Source organism: Anthonomus grandis, chromosome 18 (genome assembly GCF_022605725.1).
Source record: "Anthonomus grandis grandis chromosome 18, icAntGran1.3, whole genome shotgun sequence".
NCBI classification, from domain to species: Eukaryota; Metazoa; Arthropoda; class Insecta; order Coleoptera; family Curculionidae; genus Anthonomus; species Anthonomus grandis.
Genome location: NC_065563.1, coordinates 2,073,075 through 2,095,757, shown reverse-complemented (window position 1 = coordinate 2,095,757; position 22,683 = coordinate 2,073,075). Strand labels below are relative to the sequence as shown.

The window sequence follows — 22,683 nt, the reverse complement described above, 5'->3', positions numbered from 1 at the left end:
TTCCAACAGTTTTGCTTTCATAGATATTTATATTGAAACTTCAAATTAACACCCTGCATAGCAAAATATCAACATAAATCAGCTGATCCTAAAAAAAATAAAATAAAATTCAAATTTCCCGCGTAAATTTCTGGACAAGATGCCTCCAGCGCCATCTTCGTTCACCTTCGATGACGCTAAACAAGGATAGCTACATGGATAATAATTTTGTGTTGGCTTGCGCGTCTCGATGGTTGTCTCCGACTCCAGTGGTGCAATTCTCATTGGTCGATACGTCACGTCTCGAATCGACATATCTCGTTCGAGACACAATTCGGTCCCGAGTAAAATGTGATTCTCATTTCATCTCGAGTCGTAGCCGTCGATTCGTAGCAACACATTATTGTCAATTATCACTGTCGGCTTTCAAATCATAATCCGTCGCTATTTCTTATGAGTTTTTTAAATTTTGCTTCATTTATTTGCTTTATTCTGTTTCAAATTATTATTAGAATGTTACCAATATTTCGTGATGTTGCTTATCAAGAAGAAATTAGAAGACTCAACCAGACCTTAAGGAGGAAAAGAAGACGAATAAGGATGGAATTGAACCTAGAGGAACTCTCAGAAACCAGATTTAAAGAGCTATTTCGTATAAATAAAGCTCTTTTCAGATTTTTATGTGAAGAGTTAACGCCATACTTAAGGCAACCAAAATACCTTAGTGGAGTTACAGTGCAACAAAAAGTCTTGGTTGCCCTAAGATTTTATGCTACTGGTTCTTATCAACGAAGTGTAGGAGGAGATTTTAATTTAGGAGTTAGTCAAACATCTGTCCATAGGTAATTTAATTTGCTATAAGTTTATATCAACATTAAATCACATAATTCTTATAGATACGTTCATGAGGTCACCAATGCCATTAATGACAACCTTACAGCTAGGACCATTAAATTTCCTACAACAAGAAGAGAGATGAACATTGTGAAAGAGAATTTTATGCAAAAATTCCAGTTTCCCGGTGTTGTAGGGGCAATTGATTGCACTCAAATTGCCATTCTAAAACCAAATAATGAGGAACACAATTATATCAATCGCAAAGGTTATCACTCCCTAAATGTGCAACTTATTTGTGATTCAGACTTAAAAATTTTGTCTATAAATGCCAATTACCCAGGATCAACTCATGACTCATTTATTTGGAGAAATTCTGAGGTAAAAAATTTCCTTTTGACACAATATCGTCAGGGTCTGAGAAGAACATGGCTCTTGGGTGACTCAGGCTACCCACTTGAACCAGTATTAATGACCCCATACCAAAACCCTTTAGAAGGCTCTTCAGAATCCCATTACAATCAAAACCATATAAGGGCGAGAAACTGTATTGAAAGAACAAATGGGGTTTTGAAAGCAAGATTCCGATGCTTGTTAAAAGAACGAGTAGCAAGATATGCTCCAGAATTTGTAGGAAAGTTAGTTAACACATGCTGTGTATTACACAACTTGTGTATTACTTTTGGTATTGAACATGAAGAAAATGATAATGAAGAGGAAAATGACATCTTACAAAATATAGGGAATCAAAATATAATGGGTAACTTAGGTGCTCGAGAGGGAGAGGCAATAAGAAGAAGTATTGTTAACACATATTTTAATATTTAATAAAATCCAAATTACTTTTCTATGCTTTAGATATAAAACTAATATTACAGTAATATTACCATTAAGTTTGTCTTTTTTTTTTCTGAATAAAACTAGTGTCTATTTGGTCAAAATATAGTTTAATTGGTATATAACTTGATTATTGTTTAATGTTCAACATGTTGAAGTAACAATAAACTTTTTTGTTTATAATACACAAAAAAATCACCAACACAAATAAAATTAAAAAAACCAACTGAAAATCTTACATTAAGAAAACAGGTAAACAAAAAATTAATATAAATAATAAGGAACATCAAAGATTCAAATACTTTTTGTAAGGATTACAAATCTAAAACTCATTCTAATGAAACAAAAAAACATAACTTAAAAATGTATACTAGTGAAAGAGAACATATCTGAACATATCCAGGGTTATAAATATAAACTTTTTTTCAAAAACATTTCCTAAGTATGTCTAGTATTAAATATCACAATTTCCTAGAGGAACAAACAAACCTATAATTTTATTCAAACAAAATTAAAGCTAGAAACGTAGATTCCTCAAAATTCAGTCTGAATATAGTTTTACATTTTCTTAGGGTTCTTGTTTCTTAAAATTTCACAGAGTTCAGTTAATTTTGTATTTAAAGTGTTGTCAATGTTTTCTAACCTATTTTCTAACTTTTGCAAACGATTATCAATATTCTTTAGAATATTGATTGTATCTTGATAATAATTGATTGTATCATGTTTTTTCTTTTTATTTGGGTTTCTCTCTTGTAGCTTTATATGGGCAAAATAATCATGGTCATCATCTGGACCTTTTCTTTTCTCTTGTTGAAGACTTTCATTTCTTTGTGTTGAGGGTGAGGAAACTAATAAATTTGAATCTGGCATATTTTCTAAATCAATTTGGGAGACTATTTGCTGTACAGGGCCAACTGATAATGTTCCAGAAGTAATTGTAGATGTAGCAGAACATGTTTTCTTCTTTGGAATAACCAATTTTTCGTGATATGATTCAAGCTAAAATGAACGGGAGGTATTTATGAAATTTTTTCAATCTTAATGTTTTTTTTATTGTTTAGGGATAATATAAGAGGAAGTACAAATATTTGTTTAAAACTTCTATTTATATTTGTTTAAGGCTTTGCTATTAGTAACTTATTGCTACAAGGCAATATTATACTTACACCTTTTTCCTGTGTTCCACAGCCTTCAAAAAATGTCTTTCCAAGAATATTTAATAATCGGTTATCAGTGTCAGATATACCTTTATTTGTTAAAAGAGGCCCTCCTCCTGTTTGAGTCTGCTGTTTCTTTAATTCTGAAGCCCTCTTTTTTAAGTTGAGTTTATAATCTGACCATGTCTAAAAAATAGGAGATAAAACTTCCCAAGAGACACATTTAAATTAACTAAATAATGCTGAATAGTTTTTCAAAATTCCAGACATCTATGCTCCATAATATATTTTAATTTAACTTTATTCTTTTGTTGTTATAAATAATTCTAAAAAAAAATAACTTTTGTTACCCTTTGCCACTTTTCAGTTGTCCTTGTTCCATACCCTAATGAATTTAAGATATTTGCCAGTTCTTGCCATAGTTTTTTAAATTCCTGGCGGGCATTGGAGCAAGACAATCGCCCTCTGGCAAAATCCGGATATTCTTCGAAAAAATTTGCAAACGCAATCAAATGGTCCTCTCTAATTTTAAAGGACATTTTAATAGTTTTATTAAAACTATCCTTAATCGCCAGACCGATCAAGAAAACAATAAATATGTGAGGTTAAGATACCATTTCGGCATCTACATCGATCACGACTGAAATGACAGTTCGAATCGTTACGTGTTGTCTCGGTTTTCCTAATAAGAATCGCGAAATCGTAGTAATCGAGACGAGACGTCTCGAAATAGTAAATAAGAATCGCACTGCAGGTTTGTTTGCTTGCAACATCTCTGATGCAATGATGCCAAATGCTTATAGAGAAATGGCAAGAATCACTTTATAATATCATAAAAATTTTCAGTTGTTTCCGAAGGCTCAAAACAATACTACTGCTCCCCTTTAATAAAATATGAAGCATTTTTTAAAAATAAATTTGATAAGATACTCTATATCAAGTCAATATACGTTAAATAAATTAAAATAAAGTACGAAGCAACGAGAAAACGGTAATGGCACCGCAACGCCGCTCGATCGCATTGTTGATGCCACCGATACAAGCACTCTCTACCAGTGACGTCGTCAACAACCTGATAAATTTTTATTAATTATTATAGAGGTTGAGTAGAAGTAATATTACCATTTACGAGCTATTTATGTGTTTTTTTAACGGACTTCGTTAGAGGAAGATCCTAATAAAAGGCAGCATTTTTGTCAAAGCATTTTTATGGAAATTAAATATTTTATTAATATAATATTATAGATTTCTTAATAAATCATGTTTTAAGACACAATTTTGCATAACTTTATTGTTATTGTTATATCGGACAAAACTCAGTTTTACATCACTTACTTTATATCACATAATATATACTTCTATGGTGCTGACTTTTTCAAAGGGACAGTATTGCTTCAGCGGAAAGAGTTAAAACTACAAGGATGTTCAAATTGTGAAGGAGTTGCAGGTTTTTTATAGGTTATAAGATTGTTATTATGAGTATTTAGCCTGTAGAATGGTTTTCAGACATTTAACAGTGACCTATATAATATCTAATACCAATTATTATATCATATTAATTTATACTAAAAAACAAAGCTTACCTAAGAATAAAGACTATGTACAGGGTGGCCAAATAAGAATGCGAGGTACTGTATCTGGGAAACTATTCATCGTAGAAGCTTGCGATAAAAAAATTTATTACTAAAATGGCCAAGAGAATGACCTGGAAAATATTTTCAAGTTTCTAAAATGGCCGCTAGGGGGCGCAACTGCAATCTTGAATCTAGAAAACTGATGTTTCTGTAAATTTTGCTGAATTAACCTAACAAAAAAATAGCTGACTATTAAAGTAGAGACTAATCCGAACCTTTTTTATTTGAATAGTTTTGCTGTATCTCTAAAAATAAAGTGGTGGGGGGTGTTCAAAAGTTGGCTTAAAACACACCCTGTATACTAAAAACGCCTTAGCCGATTTTATCAAACTTGGGCTAGTTAAAAAGAGCTATTATTAAGCTACGAATATTATTATATTTCATGTTTTTTTAGTTTTACATCTCGCCGCTAGAGGGCTTTTTTCGGCTTTCTGACACAAATGACTCATTTTTTCAAAAAACTTAAATGCGTTGATATGATTTTTTTTTCAAAAATAGCTAAATGATGTCTAAATAATCTTGCGAAAACCGCAACTCGACATCTTGTTCCTAACCTAAAATATAGGCCAAAGAATATTTTATACCCTTAAATTTTAATTTTTTTTACTAATTATTTTGGAATTTTTTAAAATTCACTACTTTTGAAAACAAAATTTACCATTTTTGAAAATATTACCTAATATCACTAAAAGGTAAGTATTAATAATGCTTATATGAAAAATCAGACCTATTTTATGTTATATATTCACTATGGATATAATACGAAAAAAATAATTATTAGAAAGCAGGCCATGGAATGCAACAAAACAAATGTCTACTCAAATTATAAACATTCCTCAAATTGTCAATAGTAAGTTGTCAAAAGTTTTACGTTACTTGAGCATTTTTTGTTTTTGCAAAATGCGTTTTACGAACGATGAAGCTGTTGATATGCTTGCGGTTTATTTTGAATGTCTTCAAAATGCTGCAGTAGCAAAAAGAGTTTATGCTGCTCGATATTTAAATCGAAGTCCTTGCGATATTAGATTTTTTCCCCGATTAGTGGCGAACTTACGAGCCAATGGTAGTTTTCGGCCTAGGTTTCAACGGCCAAGAATTAGAAGAAATGTGGACAATATTAACAGCGTACTGGGATATACATGAGGAAATCCTCATGTTAGCACAAGAGCATTATTCCTTGAATTAGGCATATCAAGAACAACGATTCAAAATATTTTGAAGGACAATAGGTAAATTCTAATAGCCATCGCCATATATGGATTTATTTAAGTTCAGCTTTTTTTTTAATATATTTATAGAATGCACCCATATCATGTTAATTTACATCAGGCATTGGAAGAAGCAGACTTTGACCGTAGGTTGGACTATTGCCATTGGATATTAGGTATGATACGCGAGGACAGAGATTTTTTATTTAAAATTCTTTGGACCGATGAAGCCACATTTAATAGTGACGGTAGAGTCAACCTGCATAACATGCATTATTGGTCTGCAGAAAATCCGCATTGGTTGTGTGAAGTTCAGCACCAAGGGCGCTGGAGTTTAAATGTGTGGTGTGGTATACTTTGAGGCAACATTAGTGGACCATATTTTTTTGAGCAATCTCTAAAGTTGAGTTCATTGAAACTGCAGGGCAAGGTGGTTCAGTTTGCTGATGATACCACCATACTATGGAGCCATAAAAATTCTGACTATATTAAGACTTGTATCCTTGAAGACCTTCAGATATTATCAGGGTGGTATGCTTCCAATAGGCTCGTGTTTAATGTAAGAAAGACGTCTATTATGGGGTTTAAGTGCGATGTTCAGGGTCTGATATTTGACGAAAATTCCCTCTTGCAGAATAAAGAGTGCTGCAAGTTCCTAGGAATTACCATTGATGGTCGCCTTCGGTTTGAAGATCATATTTTACATTTAGCTGGGAAATTATCTTCTGGATGTTTCGCAGTAAGAATGGAAAAACAAGAGCTGGGAGGGGTGGTTGCACGTTCAGTGTACGTTTCACTTATTGAATCTCATATTCGGTATGGCTTGCCTTTTTGGGGTTTAACCAATAAGGGGCTACTTAACATTATCTTTGTTATTCAAAAAAAAGCAGTTAGATACCTGTGTTCTGCTAAGTTAAGAGATTCTTGCAAACCCCTCTTCATTTCTGAAAAAATCCTAACTCTTTTTTCACTCTTTATCTTAGAAACAGCTGCTCTTATTCACAAAATTCCCAAACTACCCTCTGACACTGGCCATTTGACTCGTCGTGTAAATGATGTTCCCCTACCTATTCCTACGTCTTCCCTTACCAAAAACTCATTAATTTACATAACTAAAAAAATAAACAATCATGTTCCTCTGTGTGTTAGACATATATCGGATGTTAAGAAATTTAAAAGAGAATTAAAGTCGCTTTTATTGGCTAAGGCATATTATAACCTGGATGACTTTTTTAATGATAGGTTTTAACCTTGGACATGTTGGAAAGTTTTCTTTTTTTCCTTTTTTCTTCTCTAGTTTTGTCAACAAGTTTACCTTTATTTAGTAATTGATTGTTTTATTTAGTTATCTTTAATTTAAGTATGTTCAAAAAGTTTTGTCTTCTTGTGTTTAATTTTGTTCATTGTTTTGTCAATTTTTGAAATTGTATTTCTGTTTTGTTTTTTTAGCTTGTAGGATGCTTGTACACAAGATTATTCTTACGTAATATAGCACATTTTCTTTCTTTCTTTCTTTCTAAATGGCAATGTTTTTTTCGACTTTTTGGTAAATCAATTACCGTTGTTGCTGGAAGATGTGCCACTGGAAGTCCGGCAAAATTTGTTTTTGCAGTTGGATGGTTGTCCAGCACATTTTGCTAGGAATGTGTGAGAGCATATTAATAACATTTTTCAACAGCGGTGGATTGGAAGAGGAAGCCTGTTTCCAACCTAACCTGTCTTGATTTCTATTTATGGGGGCGGTTAAAGGACATTGTATTTCAGACTCAGCCTACGACTAGAGAAGATATGAAAAACCGCATTCGTAATGCAACACATACCATACCGAGAGCCGAAATTGAAGCTGCAGTTCTATCTACCCATGAGAGGCTTCAGCAATGCATAGAGCGTGATGGTCAGCATTTCGAGCATTTACGGGGGCATTAAAACCCTTTCTTTTTAAAATCGGTCCTTTATAGGGCTACAACTTACATTATAAAAGAAATTCGAAATAAATTATTTTGTAGTTTTTATAAATATTAAGGGATTTCCATATAAAATTTTGTTTGGCCTAAATTTTAGGTTAGGATGAAGATATTAAGATGCGGTTTTCGCAAGCATATTTAGGCGTCATTAAGCTATTTTTTTGTATAAAAAAATTTATACCATTGCATTTAAGTTTTTTGAGAAAATTAGTCATTTGTGTCAGAAAGCCGAAAAAAGCCCTCTAGCGGCGAGACGTAAAACTAAAAAAACATGAAATATAATAATATTCGTAGCTTAATAATAGCTCTTTTCAACTAGCCCAAGTTTGATAAAATCGGCTAAGGCGTTTTTAGTATACAGGGTGTGTTTTAAGCCGACTTTTGAACACCCCCCCACCACTTTATTTTTAGAGATACAGCAAAACTATTCAAATAAAAAAGGTTCGGATTAGTCTCTACTTTAATAATCAGCTATTTTTTTGTTAGGTTAATTCAGCAAAATTTACAGAAACATCAGTTTTCTAGATTCAAGATTGCAGTTGCGCCCCCTAGCGGCCATTTTAGAAACTTGAAAATATTTTCCAGGTCATTCTCTTGGCCATTTTAGTAATAAATTTTTTTATCGCAAGCTTCTACGATGAATTGTTTCCCAGATACAGTACCTCGCATTCTTATTTGGCCACCCTGTACAATAGATTAGATTAGATAGTTTATTAGTAGTAATATACAAACAAGTACTTTTACAAGTCAAATAAAATATGTAGTATGTTGGGCTTTTTCGAAAATCATGTTATTATTTCTTAAGTATTTTAATAATGACTTGAGAAATCTAATTCAATTTCTTTGGCGCAAATTTCTTTGTTGCAATCTTCGAATTAACATTTTTTGTTCTTTTTTTTTTCCCATAATTTGATGAATCATCAGTGCTTAGGTCCTCAGGATATCATTTTGATTTTACCCTAGAATAATATACATAAAAATATAGTATTACCAAAATTAAAAAGAAAAAATTTAAAACATTTATTATGATAATCCAATTGATCAATAAAATGTATGTTATTATAAAGAATCTTTGTAATATCATACATTTGATTAATTGCATTTATTTAAACAAATATAACATAATAAAATACTATATCACTTGTAAATAAGATATATAGAATAGGATGATACATGGCATAAAACTAGTAGTCTATTTTGAGTGTATTTTTACCTTTTCCTTGGCAGAGTCAGGGAATGTGTAGCAGTTAAACAAAAACGGCTTGGATGAGAAATAGTAATTGTTGACCTAGACTCCACGATTACTGTAGAACTATAATTCTCAGATGCAGTTATTGTTGATGAATAATCAGATCTGTAATTATACAAAATTTGGAGTATCAAGAATATTAATCTATTTTAATTATCCATACTTGTCTATATTAGCTTCACTGTTTGTACTATATACTATTTTGGAAGCTAAAGAATTTTTTGCACTCTTCAGGAAAACTACCCCTGCAGCTTTGAAGGGTAAATCACTTAAATTAACTGAATTATCGGCTGCTGTGTTTTTAACCAGTGCATCAGAAATCCTAGTAAAAAAATAGTTTTACACACATACCTACCTAATTTAATAAGTATTAGGTATAAATAAAGCTTATATGAGTAACACTAATACTTTTTGTGACGATTTTTTTATACTAGGTAGAGCTGATTTTTTTAATAAAGTCTGGCTACTGATAATATTATCTTCCTTATGTAAGAAATCACTTCTAAGGATGTAATCTGAACAAACAAATATGTTCTTTTTAATTATGTTGATTTCCATTAATGAAATCCATTGTTCCCTTTGGGCATATATTAGGCAATCTATAATAAGTATTTGATATTTAATCAAAAAGCAAAAAAAATACAGTAATAAATTAATATGTGGTGCCAATTATTATGAAAATGTAAATACGTTAGTTATTTTTCTAGTTTTTGTACAATTTTATTAGTATTCTGTAGTTAAAGTTGATTCGTAGGGTTTCTTTAGGGTTCTACTTACGTTTGGTTTATTATTTTCATCTATAGTGTTTAGTTTTTAAGTAGTTCATCTTGTTCGAGAGCCCCATTTTGGCCCCAATTTAGGTTATTTAGGTTATATTATTGTAAATCCCTGTAGTTCTAATTTTCTAGAATTTGTATACTTGCTTGCTTTGACTGTCAGTATTCTCCTAAAATTATTGGACTCTTTGGGCAAAAACAATGAAGATAATTCTAAATATTTCGAAACTGTTTCATCGGCTTTTAAAAAGGACGCGCTTCGTGACAATTCATTCAGTTTTAATTGTTTAGTCAGTTTTTACCTTGGAAACAATTAAACGACAGTCAAGGCGAGTTAGTGTCTTTGTTGTCTTAGTTAGTGTTTTTGAAGTTGACAATAAAAGTGTGTTCCCGAATTTCGTTACAATTGGTATCAGAAGTAAAGGATATTTGGAAGCTCATTTTAGTGGATGCCTATAACAAGAAGTCAGGCCAAGATGGAGACCGAGAAATTGATGGAGCTGCTATTAAGGAAGTTTGACGAGCAAAAAGTAGAACAAGAAGAACGAGACCGTAAACAGAATGAAGAACAAGAAGAACGAGACCGCAAACAAGAAGAACGAGACCGTAAACAGAAGGAAGAACAAGAAGAACGAGACCGCAAACAAAGGAAAGAACAAGAAGAGCGAGACAAGAAACAGGAAGATTTACTAAAGACAATTAAATCTGACCTGAAGAAGGAAAATGAAGACCTAATAAGGACCATGAAAGATGACCTAAAGAAAGAAAATGAAGACCTGATTCGAACCATGAAAGATGACTTACTTAATTTAAAAGATAATCTTAAAAAGGAGCAGGAAGAACGAGTTTTACAACTGAAAGAAGATCTGGAGAAGAGTCAGAAACAATTAATGACTAACTTTGAAGCAACGGTAGAAGAAGAATTGGGGCAAGTACAAAAAAAGATCCAAGAACTAGAGTTGAAAGTAAAACGGACTCCTCTTCATCTCGATCCTGGAATGCAAATAATGATGAAAGTAAAGCCACCAAAATTCGACGGCAAAGAAGCATGGAGTACCTATTTGAATCAATTTGAGGCCGCTGCAAGGGGAAATCGCTGGGATAACGAAGAAAAGGCAATCAATCTTAAGCTAAGCCTTAGAGGAGAAGCTACAGAAATATTAAGAATGGTGCCATCTGAGTATCAGCTCAATTTCGACGTACTGGTGCGTACCTTAGAGATGAGATACGGTGAAGCTCATCTACAACAAGTGTACCAGGCTCAATTGAAATCTAGAAGACAACAACCCGAGGAAGGACTCCAACAGTTTGAGGCCAATGTTGCTCGATTAGTAAATCTGGCTTACCCTTCAGCCCCAACAGAGTTCCGAGAACAAATTTCTATAAATTGTTTTATTGACGGAGTTCGAGATCCAGATACTAACCACGCTCTAAGGATGGCTCATCATGAAAGTATATCAGAAGCTTTGGCCCATGGACTAGAGTATAAGGCAGCTTTTCAAGCAACTAGAAGGCAGACACGAATAAGGCAAATCAAAACTTCGGAAAGTGATCTCGAAGACCGCCTAAAGAAGATTGAATCATTATTAGCAAGGAAACCTAAAAGACCATTGCAATGCTGGAATTGCAATAAGAAGGGGCACCTTAAACGTCAATGCCCCAAGCCTTTAAGAGATCCAAGGAACCAGGAAAACTTTAACTAGTCAGCTTTATGGGGCGCAAGCTGGCTGGGTGCTACCAAGCCCCACGTATAAGACTAAACCGGCTGCCACATCCTGGAGAGAGCTTGGTAGTACCGGGAAAAATATGCGGCCGTGAATGTGGGATGGTAGTTGATACAGGATCAAGTCATACTATCGTGAAACCAAACATCGTAGCACACTGCAGGCTTTCAGCGGGGTGCAAAGGGGGGGGAAGATAAAGCACACGAGAAATGGCCTGTAGAGTGGGGCGCGAAAGCGTCAAAAAGACTCTGTGGCGGACCCCCAAGGAGGGGGAAAAGTTGGTCAAGAGTCTGCCATTTTCCAGGATCTTTGGTGTCGCTCCTACCTTCCTCTCAACTCGGACTCGCTGCCTTCACGAAGAGAACCCCAAGTTCTCGGGCGCACCCTGTTAAGACTCATCATATATTTCAAGGAATACATGGTGAGGCACCGAAGCGAGACGGGCCTGACGAAGTCAGGACGGGGCTGGGGAAAGGGGGGAGGGGGGAGAAGCCTTTCGCGTCGGGTCACTACTGTGAGCTGGTCCTGGGGCCAGCCGGGTCACTACCCGACACCCATCAATCCCAGGTGGGAGGAAGGCTTCGAAAAACAGGTGACAAGCGAAGAATTAGAACACCAATAAAACTGTAAACAATGAATAATAAAAAATGTAACATAAAATCATTGTTGCGGTGTTATACATTTATTTTTGCCATTAACTAAAATTACAAGAATTTTAAACTCGTGCGCATTTTTAAAAAAATCTCTACGGCATCGAGGCTGAAGCGTGAGTGCGCGGAGTATGGTATTCGTACTGAATCAATCGCCCGGTCAAGTCGATTGTGACCGCAACAAAGTTTTCTCGTTGATTGACACGTACTTTGGCGTGTCGCCGCAGAGCCCTTTTGGGCATTTATATTACCGGACAAACGGTGCAAGGCCTTGCAGGACATCCATTCGAGCCAGTCAGGTAAGCCCTTTGTTCTGGGATTTTTTCCGCGAAATTTATTTTTCTTTACCCGCAAAATTTAAGTAAAATTTTATATTCAAATTTTTGAACCAGCTTAAAGCTACAAAACATTTTTTTTGGTCCATTCGTAGCCGGATTGTTTATTCAGCTTTATTCTATTTATTGAACTTTGTTTGAATTAAATTGATGGCAAAATTAATTAAAAAGTTACTTTAATTATTTGTCTTTTAATTAAACATCAAAACTGTGTATTTTCCATTCCATAAAGCATACATTTCGCAATTTTTGACAAAACACCAAAGACATTTGTAATTTTTTGAAAATATTATTTACTAGTAAACCTAATTATTAAACCAAAAATAGCAAGTTACCGAGCATTGTTCGTGGCCTTGAAGGTGCTTCGCCTTCTTCCAACTACGTTTTCAGTTTTTTATTGTTTTGGAATTTAAACTTTGTAGTGCTTGTTTATTTTTATTTTTTTTTAAAGATTTAATTAAAATTTAAATTTTTTTTTTGAAGGTTGAAACTAGTACTGACAACTGGCTGTTCTCCTTATTGACATAAAAATAATTTGCTTAATTTAGCAGCATTAATTAAGTCATTTTTTTCTTATTTAAATAAGCAAAATGAGTAATAAACAAGAAAAACTTGAAGTTTTAAAGACTAAACGTTCTGTTGTTTTAAATCGATTAAGGGAAGTTTATGAACTTGCAATAAATTGTATGGGGGATGAAAAATTAGAAAGAAATTTGCAAGTGCGTTGCGATGATTTGCAAAAATATTTTGATTATTTCGAAAATTACCATTTTGCTATAATAAGTCATAAAGATATGGAAGAAGACCAGTTAGAAGTAGAGGAGAATGTTAGAAAAGAGTTCGATGACCAATATTATTCTATAAAGACTGTTCAAAAAGAGTTATTAATCAAATTGGAAGTTAAACCTAATGATTTAAATGTCTCTAACTTTGTTGGTCAAGCTCAGACTCTTAATGCAAAATTGCCTAAACTAACTTTGCCCATTTTTGATGGCAACTTTAAGCAATGGCCCGCCTTTTTTGATTTATATAAAAGTCTTATAAATAATCAAGCCAGTATTTCAAATACCGAAAAATGTCAGTTTCTATTAACCTTTTTACGAGGTGAACCATTAAATTCCATAAAAAATATACCACTAACTAGTGACAATTATGAAATCGCACTTGATACTTTGGTAAATAGGTATCAAAATAAAAGAATTCTTGCCAATACTTATTGGAATGAAATAACAAACGTCGTTTCCTTAACAAAATCTCAAAGGCCATCTCATGCGGCTTTGAGATATATTTTAGACATTTTTTCAGAAAATCTCGAAGCTCTTAAATTGTTGGGGTTTCCAGTAGGAAGTTGGGACTTTGTCTTATTTAATTTACTTTTGCAAAAGTTAGATTCAGAACTTATACAAAAATTTGAGCTTGCTCATGGCCATTTAGAGATACCCACATAGAGTCATTTGCGAATATCCTTAAACAATCATTGTAAAGTTTTGGAAACACTAGCAAATTCTTCATTTGATATGCAAAAAAATAATAATTTCTTAAAAAGTAAGAATAAAACTCATGTTAATGCTTACTCGACCGCAATTCAGCCTAATTTAAAATGTAAAATATGTAAATCGGCTCATACATTATCAAACTGTTCACATTTTCTTCAAAAGAATCCAAAAGAGCGCTATCATATGTGCAAACAAAATAAAATTTGTATAAATTGTTTAAGTACTTCCCATACTTTTTCGAAATGCAATTCAAAATCTGTCTGCCGTACATGTCAATCACGCCACCATACACTTTTACATTTTGACAACTCTTTTACTTCTGTAGAACAAGAGCCCTCTTCTAGTACCTCGCACCATGCGACCCTAGACTCTGCGCCAAATTTTGGACATAATTTGCAAAATACGCACATGTCCAACCCTTTTCCAGGTGTTAAACCTAGTACATCCACTGCTAATTATTTAAAAGGCTCATCTGATCAAGAGGCTTCTCAAAATCATGCCTGTAATTTAGCCCCTAATTTATCCTCAAATCAAGATATTAATAGCTTTTTTAGCTCAATGCATAACAACTCATTCGTTTTATTACCGCAATTATTGCAGTTTTGGATGCTCAGAATAATCCACACCGTATTCGGGTGTTGTTGGATAGTGCCAGCCAAGCAAATTTTATTTCCGAGCGATGTTTTAAACGGTTAGGATTGAGAAGATCATTTTGTAATATTACTATAAAAGGTGTAGATCAAATGAATAGTATGTCGTCAAAAGGTTGTACCTCTCTTACCATTAACCGCTAGATAAGCCACAAATTTCAATGTCTATTGATGCTATTGTTCTGCCTCAAATTTGTGCAAATTTACCGCATACATTTTTTAAAATTCCGTGGGACCATCTTAAAAATCTCCAGTTAGCTGACCCTAAATTTAATATTCCCAGTGGAATTGATGTTCTCTTAGGTGGGGATATATTTCTTTTAATTATTCAGCCTGGAAAAGTTTTAGGCAACGCAAATGAGCCTATTGCTTTAAAAACTATTTTTGGATGGGTTTTAATGGGTAAAATTAACTTGTCACCTAAGCAACCAATGTATTCCTTTTGTACATCAGCTTTCGATAATTCTTTAGATTGCCTTCAAAGGTTTTGGGAGTTGGAGGAAATTCCAAAAGTTGTTCCTTGGACCGCAGATGAGCGTGCGGCAGAGGAAAACTTTCAAAACACTCATAGACGTACTCCATCAGGTCGTTTTATTGTAAATCTACCCTTCAAACAGGGAGAACCCTATTTCTCTGAATCTCGTGCTTTAGCTGAAAGGCGTTTTTATAATTTAGAAAAACGCTTAATTCAGAATCCCATTTTGCATGAGGCTTATAACAGTTTTATGAGAGAATATTTGCATCTTCAAACATACTTCAAACATATGGAACCTGTTTCTTATGACCCTAATTCAGAAAAGATGTACTATATCCCGCATCATTGTGTACAAAATTTAAATAGTTCTACCACCAAATTACGTGTGGTGTTTGACGCTTCCGCTAAATCTCCTAAACAAGATTGTTTAAATGATGCCCTTCACATCGGTCCTAAATTACAAAAGGATATATTTAATATTTTATTGGCTTTTAGGCAACATCCTATTGTCTTTACGGCGGATATAAAAATGATGTATCGTCAAATTCTTGTTAATCCTGCACATACGGATTACCAGCGAATCTTGTTTCGCTTCTCCCCTAACGAAGAACTTCAGGATTTTCGTTTAAAAACTGTTACATACGGTGTTTCTTCTGCCCCTTTTCTTGCTCTACGATGTGTTCAGCAGCTAGCCATCGAGGGTAAAAATCAGTTTTCTAAAGCTTCTAATGTTTTATTTAATCATGTTTTTGTTGACGATATCGCCTACAGTTGTAGTACGCTCGAGGAGGCTTTAGAGACCAAACAGGAGTTGATCACACTTTTGGCCCAGGGTAATTTTGAGCTCAGAAAATGGTCAAGCAATAATATTGAATTTTTAAAAACTATTCCTGAAGATTTTCATCAGTCTCGCTTCTTATTGGAAGGTGAGCACCATACGTATTTAAAAGTATTAGGACTTCATTGGTGCCCTACTGAAGATATTTTTTCATATAAGATTAAAGTTTTTAGTACTCAATGTACAAAGCGAGCAATACTTTCTGAAGTAGCCCGCATTTTTGACCCGTTAGGTTTTTTATCACCAGTAACCTTTTTGTTAAAGCATATTCTTCAACTTCTTTGGAGTCACGGACTTCATTGGGATGATACTGCTTCAGATAGCATTGTGGCTCAGTGGGAACATTACAAAAATGAGCTATCCATGCTTTCACATTTAAAAATCCCAAGATTTTGTTTTCTTTGTGGCTATACGTCAGTGCACCTTCATGGGTTCGGAGATCCCTCAAGTATTGGGTATGCTGCCTGTATTTATTTTAGGCTTGAATCTGTTCAGGGAATTTCGACCTTTCTTGTGTGTGGAAAAAGTAAAGTTGCACCTTTAAAATCCATTACTCTTCCAAGATTGGAACTATGTGCCGCTTTACTATTGGCCAAACTTATTGAGTCAGTTTTAAAGTCTTTCCCCGGGGTACATTTTCAAATTTTCGCTTGGTCAGATTCGTCAGTAGCCTTATCGTGGATTAAAGCACCCCCTTATAAATGGAAAAATTTTGTTGCCAACCGCGTATCCCAAATTCAGCAAATAGTTGCCCCAGAATATTGGTATCACGTTTCGTCAGAGGACAATCCTGCTGATTGCGCCTCTAGAGGATTGCTGCCCTCGAAACTTCATGATTTTCATTTGTGGTGGAAGGGTCCTCATTGGCTTTCCAAGCCAGAAAATGCTTGGCCACAATCAAAATTTGTTTATATGGCTGGCGAAGCTTCATCCAAAGAGGAAAAGAAATTAGTCTTTTGTCTTATAAAGGATGACCATCCTTTAAAGGGTTTATTGCAAAAATTTTCATCTTTACAGAAAATTCTAAGAATTGTGACTTATTGTTTAAGGTTTTTTAAGGCTTTAAAATTTAAAAACAAAGAATTTAATAGGTATCCCCTTGACGAACCTGAACTTTTTGATAGTCTTCTTATTATTGTGAAATATGCACAAATAGAATGTTTAAATGAGGATATTTCGAGTTTGATAAAAAATGGTCGTTGCTCAAAACCCTTGCAAAAACTTTCTCCCTTTCTTGATAATCAGGGTCTCCTCAGGGTGGGCGGTCGACTAAGTTATTCTCAATTAAGTTTTGATCAAAGACATCCGTTGCTATTACCGCGACAACATCGATTAACAACCCTGTTAATTGAAGACTTTCATAAAAAATACTTACATTGTGGAGTGCAAAATCTTCACTTTCTTATTTCTCAAAATTTTTGGATTATAGGTGGGAAAAGGGCTATAAGGAGCATTATTTGTAAATGCTTAAAATGCTTTAGGGTCAAACCAACCCCTATATTTCCCAAAATGGGAGACTTACCCTCGTATAGAGTCACGCAAATCAAACCGTTTTTGTGCACGTCTGTTGACTTTGCAGGCCCGTTTTCTATAACTCTTGCAACAGCCCGAGGTGCTAAATCTCAGAAAACCTACATTTCCTTATTTGTCTGTTGTTCTACTAAGGCCATTCATATGGAGTTAGTTTCGGATCTCTCCACGCAAGCATTTCTTGCTGCCCTTCGGCGATTTATGGCACGTCGTGGCAGAGTAAGATATTTACATTCAGACTGTGGCACAAATTTTGTTGGTGCCTCGAAATACCTTCTGGAAATTTGTGAAAAGGCTAGTGCTGAAGAAAAAATAGCTTGGCGCTTTAACCCCCCGTCTTCTCCCCATTTTGGTGGATTACATGAAGCAGGTGTAAAAGCAGCAAAATCGCATTTAGTTCGTATTGTAGGCGAGCAAATACTTTCCTATGAGGAGTTCTACACATTTTTAGTACAAATTGAAGCTGTGCTGAATTCTAGGCCTCTAGGACCGTTAAGTTCCGATCCCAATGATTTTTTGCCGCTTACTCCCGGACATTTTCTCACTTTATCTCCCTTATCAACTATTCCAGACCCAGACTTAAGTACCCAAAATATTAAAAGACTTAATCGCTGGCAACTTTTAATTCACTTTCATCAGGTTTTCTGGAAACGTTGGCATTTGGAGTATCTTAATACTCTCCAGCAACGCCAAAAATGGCAAAAAACTGTCCGTGATATAACCCCAGGTACTATGGTGGTAATTAAGGACGAATTGAGTCCTCCCTTAAAATGAAAGCTCGGACGAATAGAAAGTACTTTTCCTGGCAAAGATGGCGTAGTGCGTGTCGCGTCAGTGAAGACTAATAAGGGTGTCTTTACTAGGCCAGTGGTAAAGTTATGTCCCCTTCCCATTTATGAAGATTAATTTTTTTTCTTCACTTTTCTTAATTAAAAATTATTATAGTTTAAAGTGGTGGTATAATTTGGTGGTATTGGTTTACATTGTGAATTTTTTTTTGGAATGCGATGCAAAGTATTATGATCTGACTTGCTTATGTTATAAATGATTTTGTTTTATTTTATTTAGATGGTTATATTGTTTTTTATTTTTTTTGATTTTCAAAAAAATGCTATGCATTTTGGTGGGCGGTTTATGTTGCGTTTTTATACATTTATTTTTGCCATTAACTAAAATTACAAGAATTTTAAACTCGTGCGCATTTTTTAAAAAAATCCCTACGGCATCGAGGCTGAAGCGTGAGTGCGCGGAGTATGGTATTCGTACTGAATCAATCGCCCGGTCAAGTCGATTGTGACCGCAACAAAGTTTTCTCGTTGATTGACACGTACTTTGGCGTGTCGCCGCAGAGCCCTTTTGGGCATTTATATTACCGGACAAACGGTGCAAGGCCTTGCAGGACATCCATTCGAGCCAGTCAGGTAAGCCCTTTGTTCTGGGATTTTTTCCGCGAAATTTATTTTTCTTTACCCGCAAAATTTAAGTAAAATTTTATATTTAAATTTTTGAACCAGCTTAAAGCTACAAAACAACCATAATTATTAACAATAAAATAAACCACATAGAAAATAACATAAAAAATAAGACATACTAACCACATAATCATATAAATTATCATCACCATTGTAACTTAACAAGAATAGAAAAATGTATACTCACCTCTCTTAAACCCCTATCACTTTCTTTTAACAAATTCTAACTAAACTGCTTATATAAACTAAAATAATTAATGTATTAAGGACGCTCATAAAAACGCTTTAACTCGCACGCTTTATAATAGCGAAAATAATAATAACAACCACGCGGTCATGCTTACGCTTATTAACCGAATCACGCTTTCCAACAACATAACTCACTATCATACATTCAGGCATCGTAACAAATCATCATTAAACTCTGTAAATTTAAATAAACTACCAAACTAAAAAGTCTTTAATCTAACTTAACTGTCTCACTTAACTTAACCTCTAATCATAAAAGTAATAAAAATAAAAATAATAATAAAACAAACACACAAGTAACTGAAAAACTAACCAAAGCGGAGATGGAGCTAAAATGGGAACTTAAACAAACATCTGGATAAAAATATATCGACCTCGGCAAAGAAATAAGGAACGTTTTTACCACTTTTTGGTTCAAAAAGGGAAAATAAAAATTTATGATGGAACAAAACTGCGGAATTAATACTACTGCACAGAGGGACTCGGACACCTCAGTGCCGGTCGGAAAGGTTGGTAAGCAAGAGGGCCACCACCGACCGTCAGCCAGCTACCTCAAGAGTAACGATATTATATAAAGTGACGACCAGAAACAAACAGAAAGAAAAATGAGGAGGCAAGAGGACGACCCCAGTTTCAGCCCATTCGCCAGAAGGGCAAAAATCAATAGATCGCCCCAAAGACGAGCGAACTATCAACAGCTCTTAATAAACAGAGCCCAAAGAAAAACTGAAATAGAGGCAGAACAAACAACAGACACGGAGGGAGAAGTTTACAAAACACCAGAGAGACAAGAAACACCAAAAAATAGAGACAGACGAAATAATGACACAGAGAATAGAAACAAGGACGACACAATAAGAAGACGAGAGGATACAGAGGAAGAAAGGTTGGGACACACATATCCGGACCGTGCCAGGACCGAGACACGGCCGGGTGTCGGACGTCACTCGCTTCTGAATTAAAACAATTAAAATATATGGAAATGTTCACACATGATCGTGACGTATCCGGGTCACGTCGCCGATTCGTGTGCGGACCGGGCGGAATATCGTTAGTTTAATTTTTGACGTCCGGTGTATCGGAACGGAGCTCGAGTGCATTAATTTAAAGCTGTGTTTAATATGGACATAGAGAGGTTAATAGAAGAAGTACGAAAATTTCCTGTACTTTACGATCAAAAACATGGGAAATATAGGAATACTGAATATAAGGAACGAGTTTGGAAACAAATTGCTTGGTTGGTGTATGGCGTTTATGTATGAAAGAGCATTTCTTGACCAAATACATTTTTCGAAAGCATGTTAAATATTATTAAAAAATATAGCCAATTCACTTTTATTATATAAGTAGGTAGATATCCTAGTTTTACTTAATACTACTTAATTTTTAATTTTACAAAAAAAAAAACAAAGTACGGTTGTGTAATTAAAGTCTCAACGCTACCTCCTCTTGCCATTCTACACTCCCTTCTGGTGAATTCAAAAAGGTTTTCAGTTGCTCTCGCACATCAAATGCAGCATCTGTAGATCTACCACGAAGCCGAGGTAGGTTTTGAAGATTTGAATATCTGTCAGATTTTCTATCTGCTTCACTTTCGTTCAACACCTGTTCAGAAACCTTATAACCTTCGATTTTTCGAATAAAGTTGTACAAAATACATGCAGTCATAACGATGTTTGTTAGATTTCCAGGATCTCCTTGGAGGGTTCTATTAAATATTCTAAATTTCTGTTGCAGGATACCAAAAGCATTTTCCGATATTCTTCTTGCCCGACTCAAACGATAATTAAAAGTAGCTTTGTCATTTGTCAAGCCCCTTCCTGGATAAGGTTTCATTAAATATCTTTTCAGAGGAAAAGCTTCATCGCCAACAATTACCATTGGAAGTTCAATATTAGTGTTAGGTAATGCTTTAATTTTTGGTACATTAAGTTTGTTATTTTCTAATGACTTTCCAAGATTTGAGTTTGCCAAAATACCTCCATCTGAGTTTTTCCCATATGCTCCCAGATCTACTGCAATAAAGTTGTAGCACGGATCAACAAGGGCCAGCAGCACAATAGAATATGTCTTCTTGTAATTCCAATAAAGACTTCCTGAGTTTTTTGGAGCTTGTATTACAACATGCTTCCCATCTATGGCCCCGATGCAATTTGGAAACTGCCATTTTCTCCAAAATTCTTCCGCTATAGCATTCCATTCATTTTCTTTCGGTACAGGCATAACCTCATCTAACAAAACATTGATTATTGCTTTAGAGGTGTCATGGATAATGGATGCAACTGTTGATTTTCCCAGCCTGTAGCTAAAGGAAATGGTTTTGAAAGAATCTCCTGTAGCAAGGAATCTGAAACAGAAAAACGAGGTTAACCTTAAATTAAGAAATCTAGAATTAGTAACGATAACAATGTTTCACAATCTTTGACATTCAACATTTTGTGATTTTCAGTAGGTAATATTTTTTATATTTTGTTGCAGGTGGAGTCGAGGAATGCAAGAAAAAGTGGACATCAGTTCGTGATCAGCTACGGAAGACTTTGCAGAAAAGGAAAACCAGCTCAGGACAAGCTGCTGTGCGTCAGCACAAATATAAGTACGAAGACCTCTTAATGTTCTTGCTACCCCACATTGCAGAACGAGAGACAATTTCCAATGTTCTATATAATCCCGAAGGAGAGGAGGGTGAACATGAATCTACTTTAGAAGAATCTCAAGACGAGGATTCTAATATTCAAGATTTTGCGCAAAAAAATAGTGGAAATGAGGAACCTATAACTGAAAATCAGGACAGTGAAACACAAAGTGGAATAACTGCTCAGTCTTCGCAAATGCCCCCGGCAGGGTCCTCCCTCTCTTCCAATAATAAAAACAAATTTGTAAGGCCGCCGTTAAAACGAAAATTTCAGCATGAGCGCCATCTACAACAATCACCGTCAAGCCAGCTCATGACTTATATTTTAGCAGAAAAAGAAGCTGAAAAAGTAGCTAATAAACGTTCAAGAGAGAGGGAAGAGCAACATCCGGTTGATGCTTTTTTAGCGGGTATAGCACCAGCCCTTAAATCGCTGCATCCGATACTTTTTAATCAGGCGAAAGGAAGCATTTTTTCAATTGTACAAGAGTTTGAATTAAAACAACTCACAAATAATAGTTACCCTCAGAATCAGTATATTCCTCCGATTTCGCCAGCATCTTCGTCGCTAACTGTTCCAACGCCAGAACCTTCACCTGTACAATCATTGTCTAGTCCTACATACTTTGAATTTTAGGCAAAATGCGGAAAAATATGTCACCACTACTAACGAGCCTTTTTTAAAAGTTTTTTGCTATAATAATATAATTTGTTTATTAAATATGCCCGTCTTTTAATTAACTAGCAATATGAAAAACAAATACATACCCTTAAATTAATTTTACTTACCTTAAAAATACAGCCAGGCGTTGTGTGGGAGAAATTGATGGTCTCCAAAAAGTATCATTTTTCTTCAATTCTGCTTCAAGTTTGTTTAGTAGTTGATGGAATGTAAACTGTGTTATCCTGAAATACTCGTAAAATTTTGTCTCATCATCGATGAGAAGAGGGAATAGCGTTCGAAACTCCCCTTGTAGAGATCTTGTCTTCGATG

General features: G+C 34.7%; 1 protein-coding gene and 2 long non-coding RNA genes across 3 annotated transcripts; 1 reads left to right on the top strand and 2 right to left on the bottom strand.

Annotated features, from left to right (window-relative positions):
• The first annotated feature begins 287 nt into the window (after positions 1 to 287).
• On the top strand, positions 288 to 1,706 carry LOC126746705 (putative nuclease HARBI1). The gene is made up of 2 exons (XM_050455045.1): positions 288 to 821; positions 876 to 1,706. Exons 1-2 carry the CDS (start codon positions 433 to 435, stop codon positions 1,639 to 1,641), a joined length of 1,155 nt encoding a protein of 384 aa, XP_050311002.1. The 5' UTR covers positions 288 to 432; the 3' UTR covers positions 1,642 to 1,706.
• A 669-nt stretch (positions 1,707 to 2,375) lies between these two features.
• On the bottom strand, positions 2,376 to 3,410 carry LOC126746718 (uncharacterized). Its single transcript, XR_007663956.1, has 3 exons — positions 3,158 to 3,410; positions 2,817 to 2,993; positions 2,376 to 2,649 (listed from the first exon to the last, which is right to left on the bottom strand). It is a non-coding gene; the product is annotated as an uncharacterized LOC126746718 (long non-coding RNA).
• Positions 3,411 to 20,376: 16,966 nt separating this feature from the next.
• Positions 20,377 to 22,540, bottom strand: LOC126746722 (uncharacterized). Its single transcript, XR_007663960.1, has 2 exons — positions 22,479 to 22,540; positions 20,377 to 21,404 (listed from the first exon to the last, which is right to left on the bottom strand). It is a non-coding gene; the product is annotated as an uncharacterized LOC126746722 (long non-coding RNA).
• Positions 22,541 to 22,683: the final 143 nt, after the last annotated feature.

Bases quoted from the DNA above. Each gene is read 5' to 3' on its own strand.
- LOC126746705 (XM_050455045.1), top strand. From the start codon at position 433: ATGAGTTTTTTAAATTTTGCTTCATTTATTTGCTTTATTCTGTTTCAA. The intron at 822-875 runs GTAATTTAATTT...TAATTCTTATAG, and splicing joins AGTCAAACATCTGTCCATAG to ATACGTTCATGAGGTCACCA.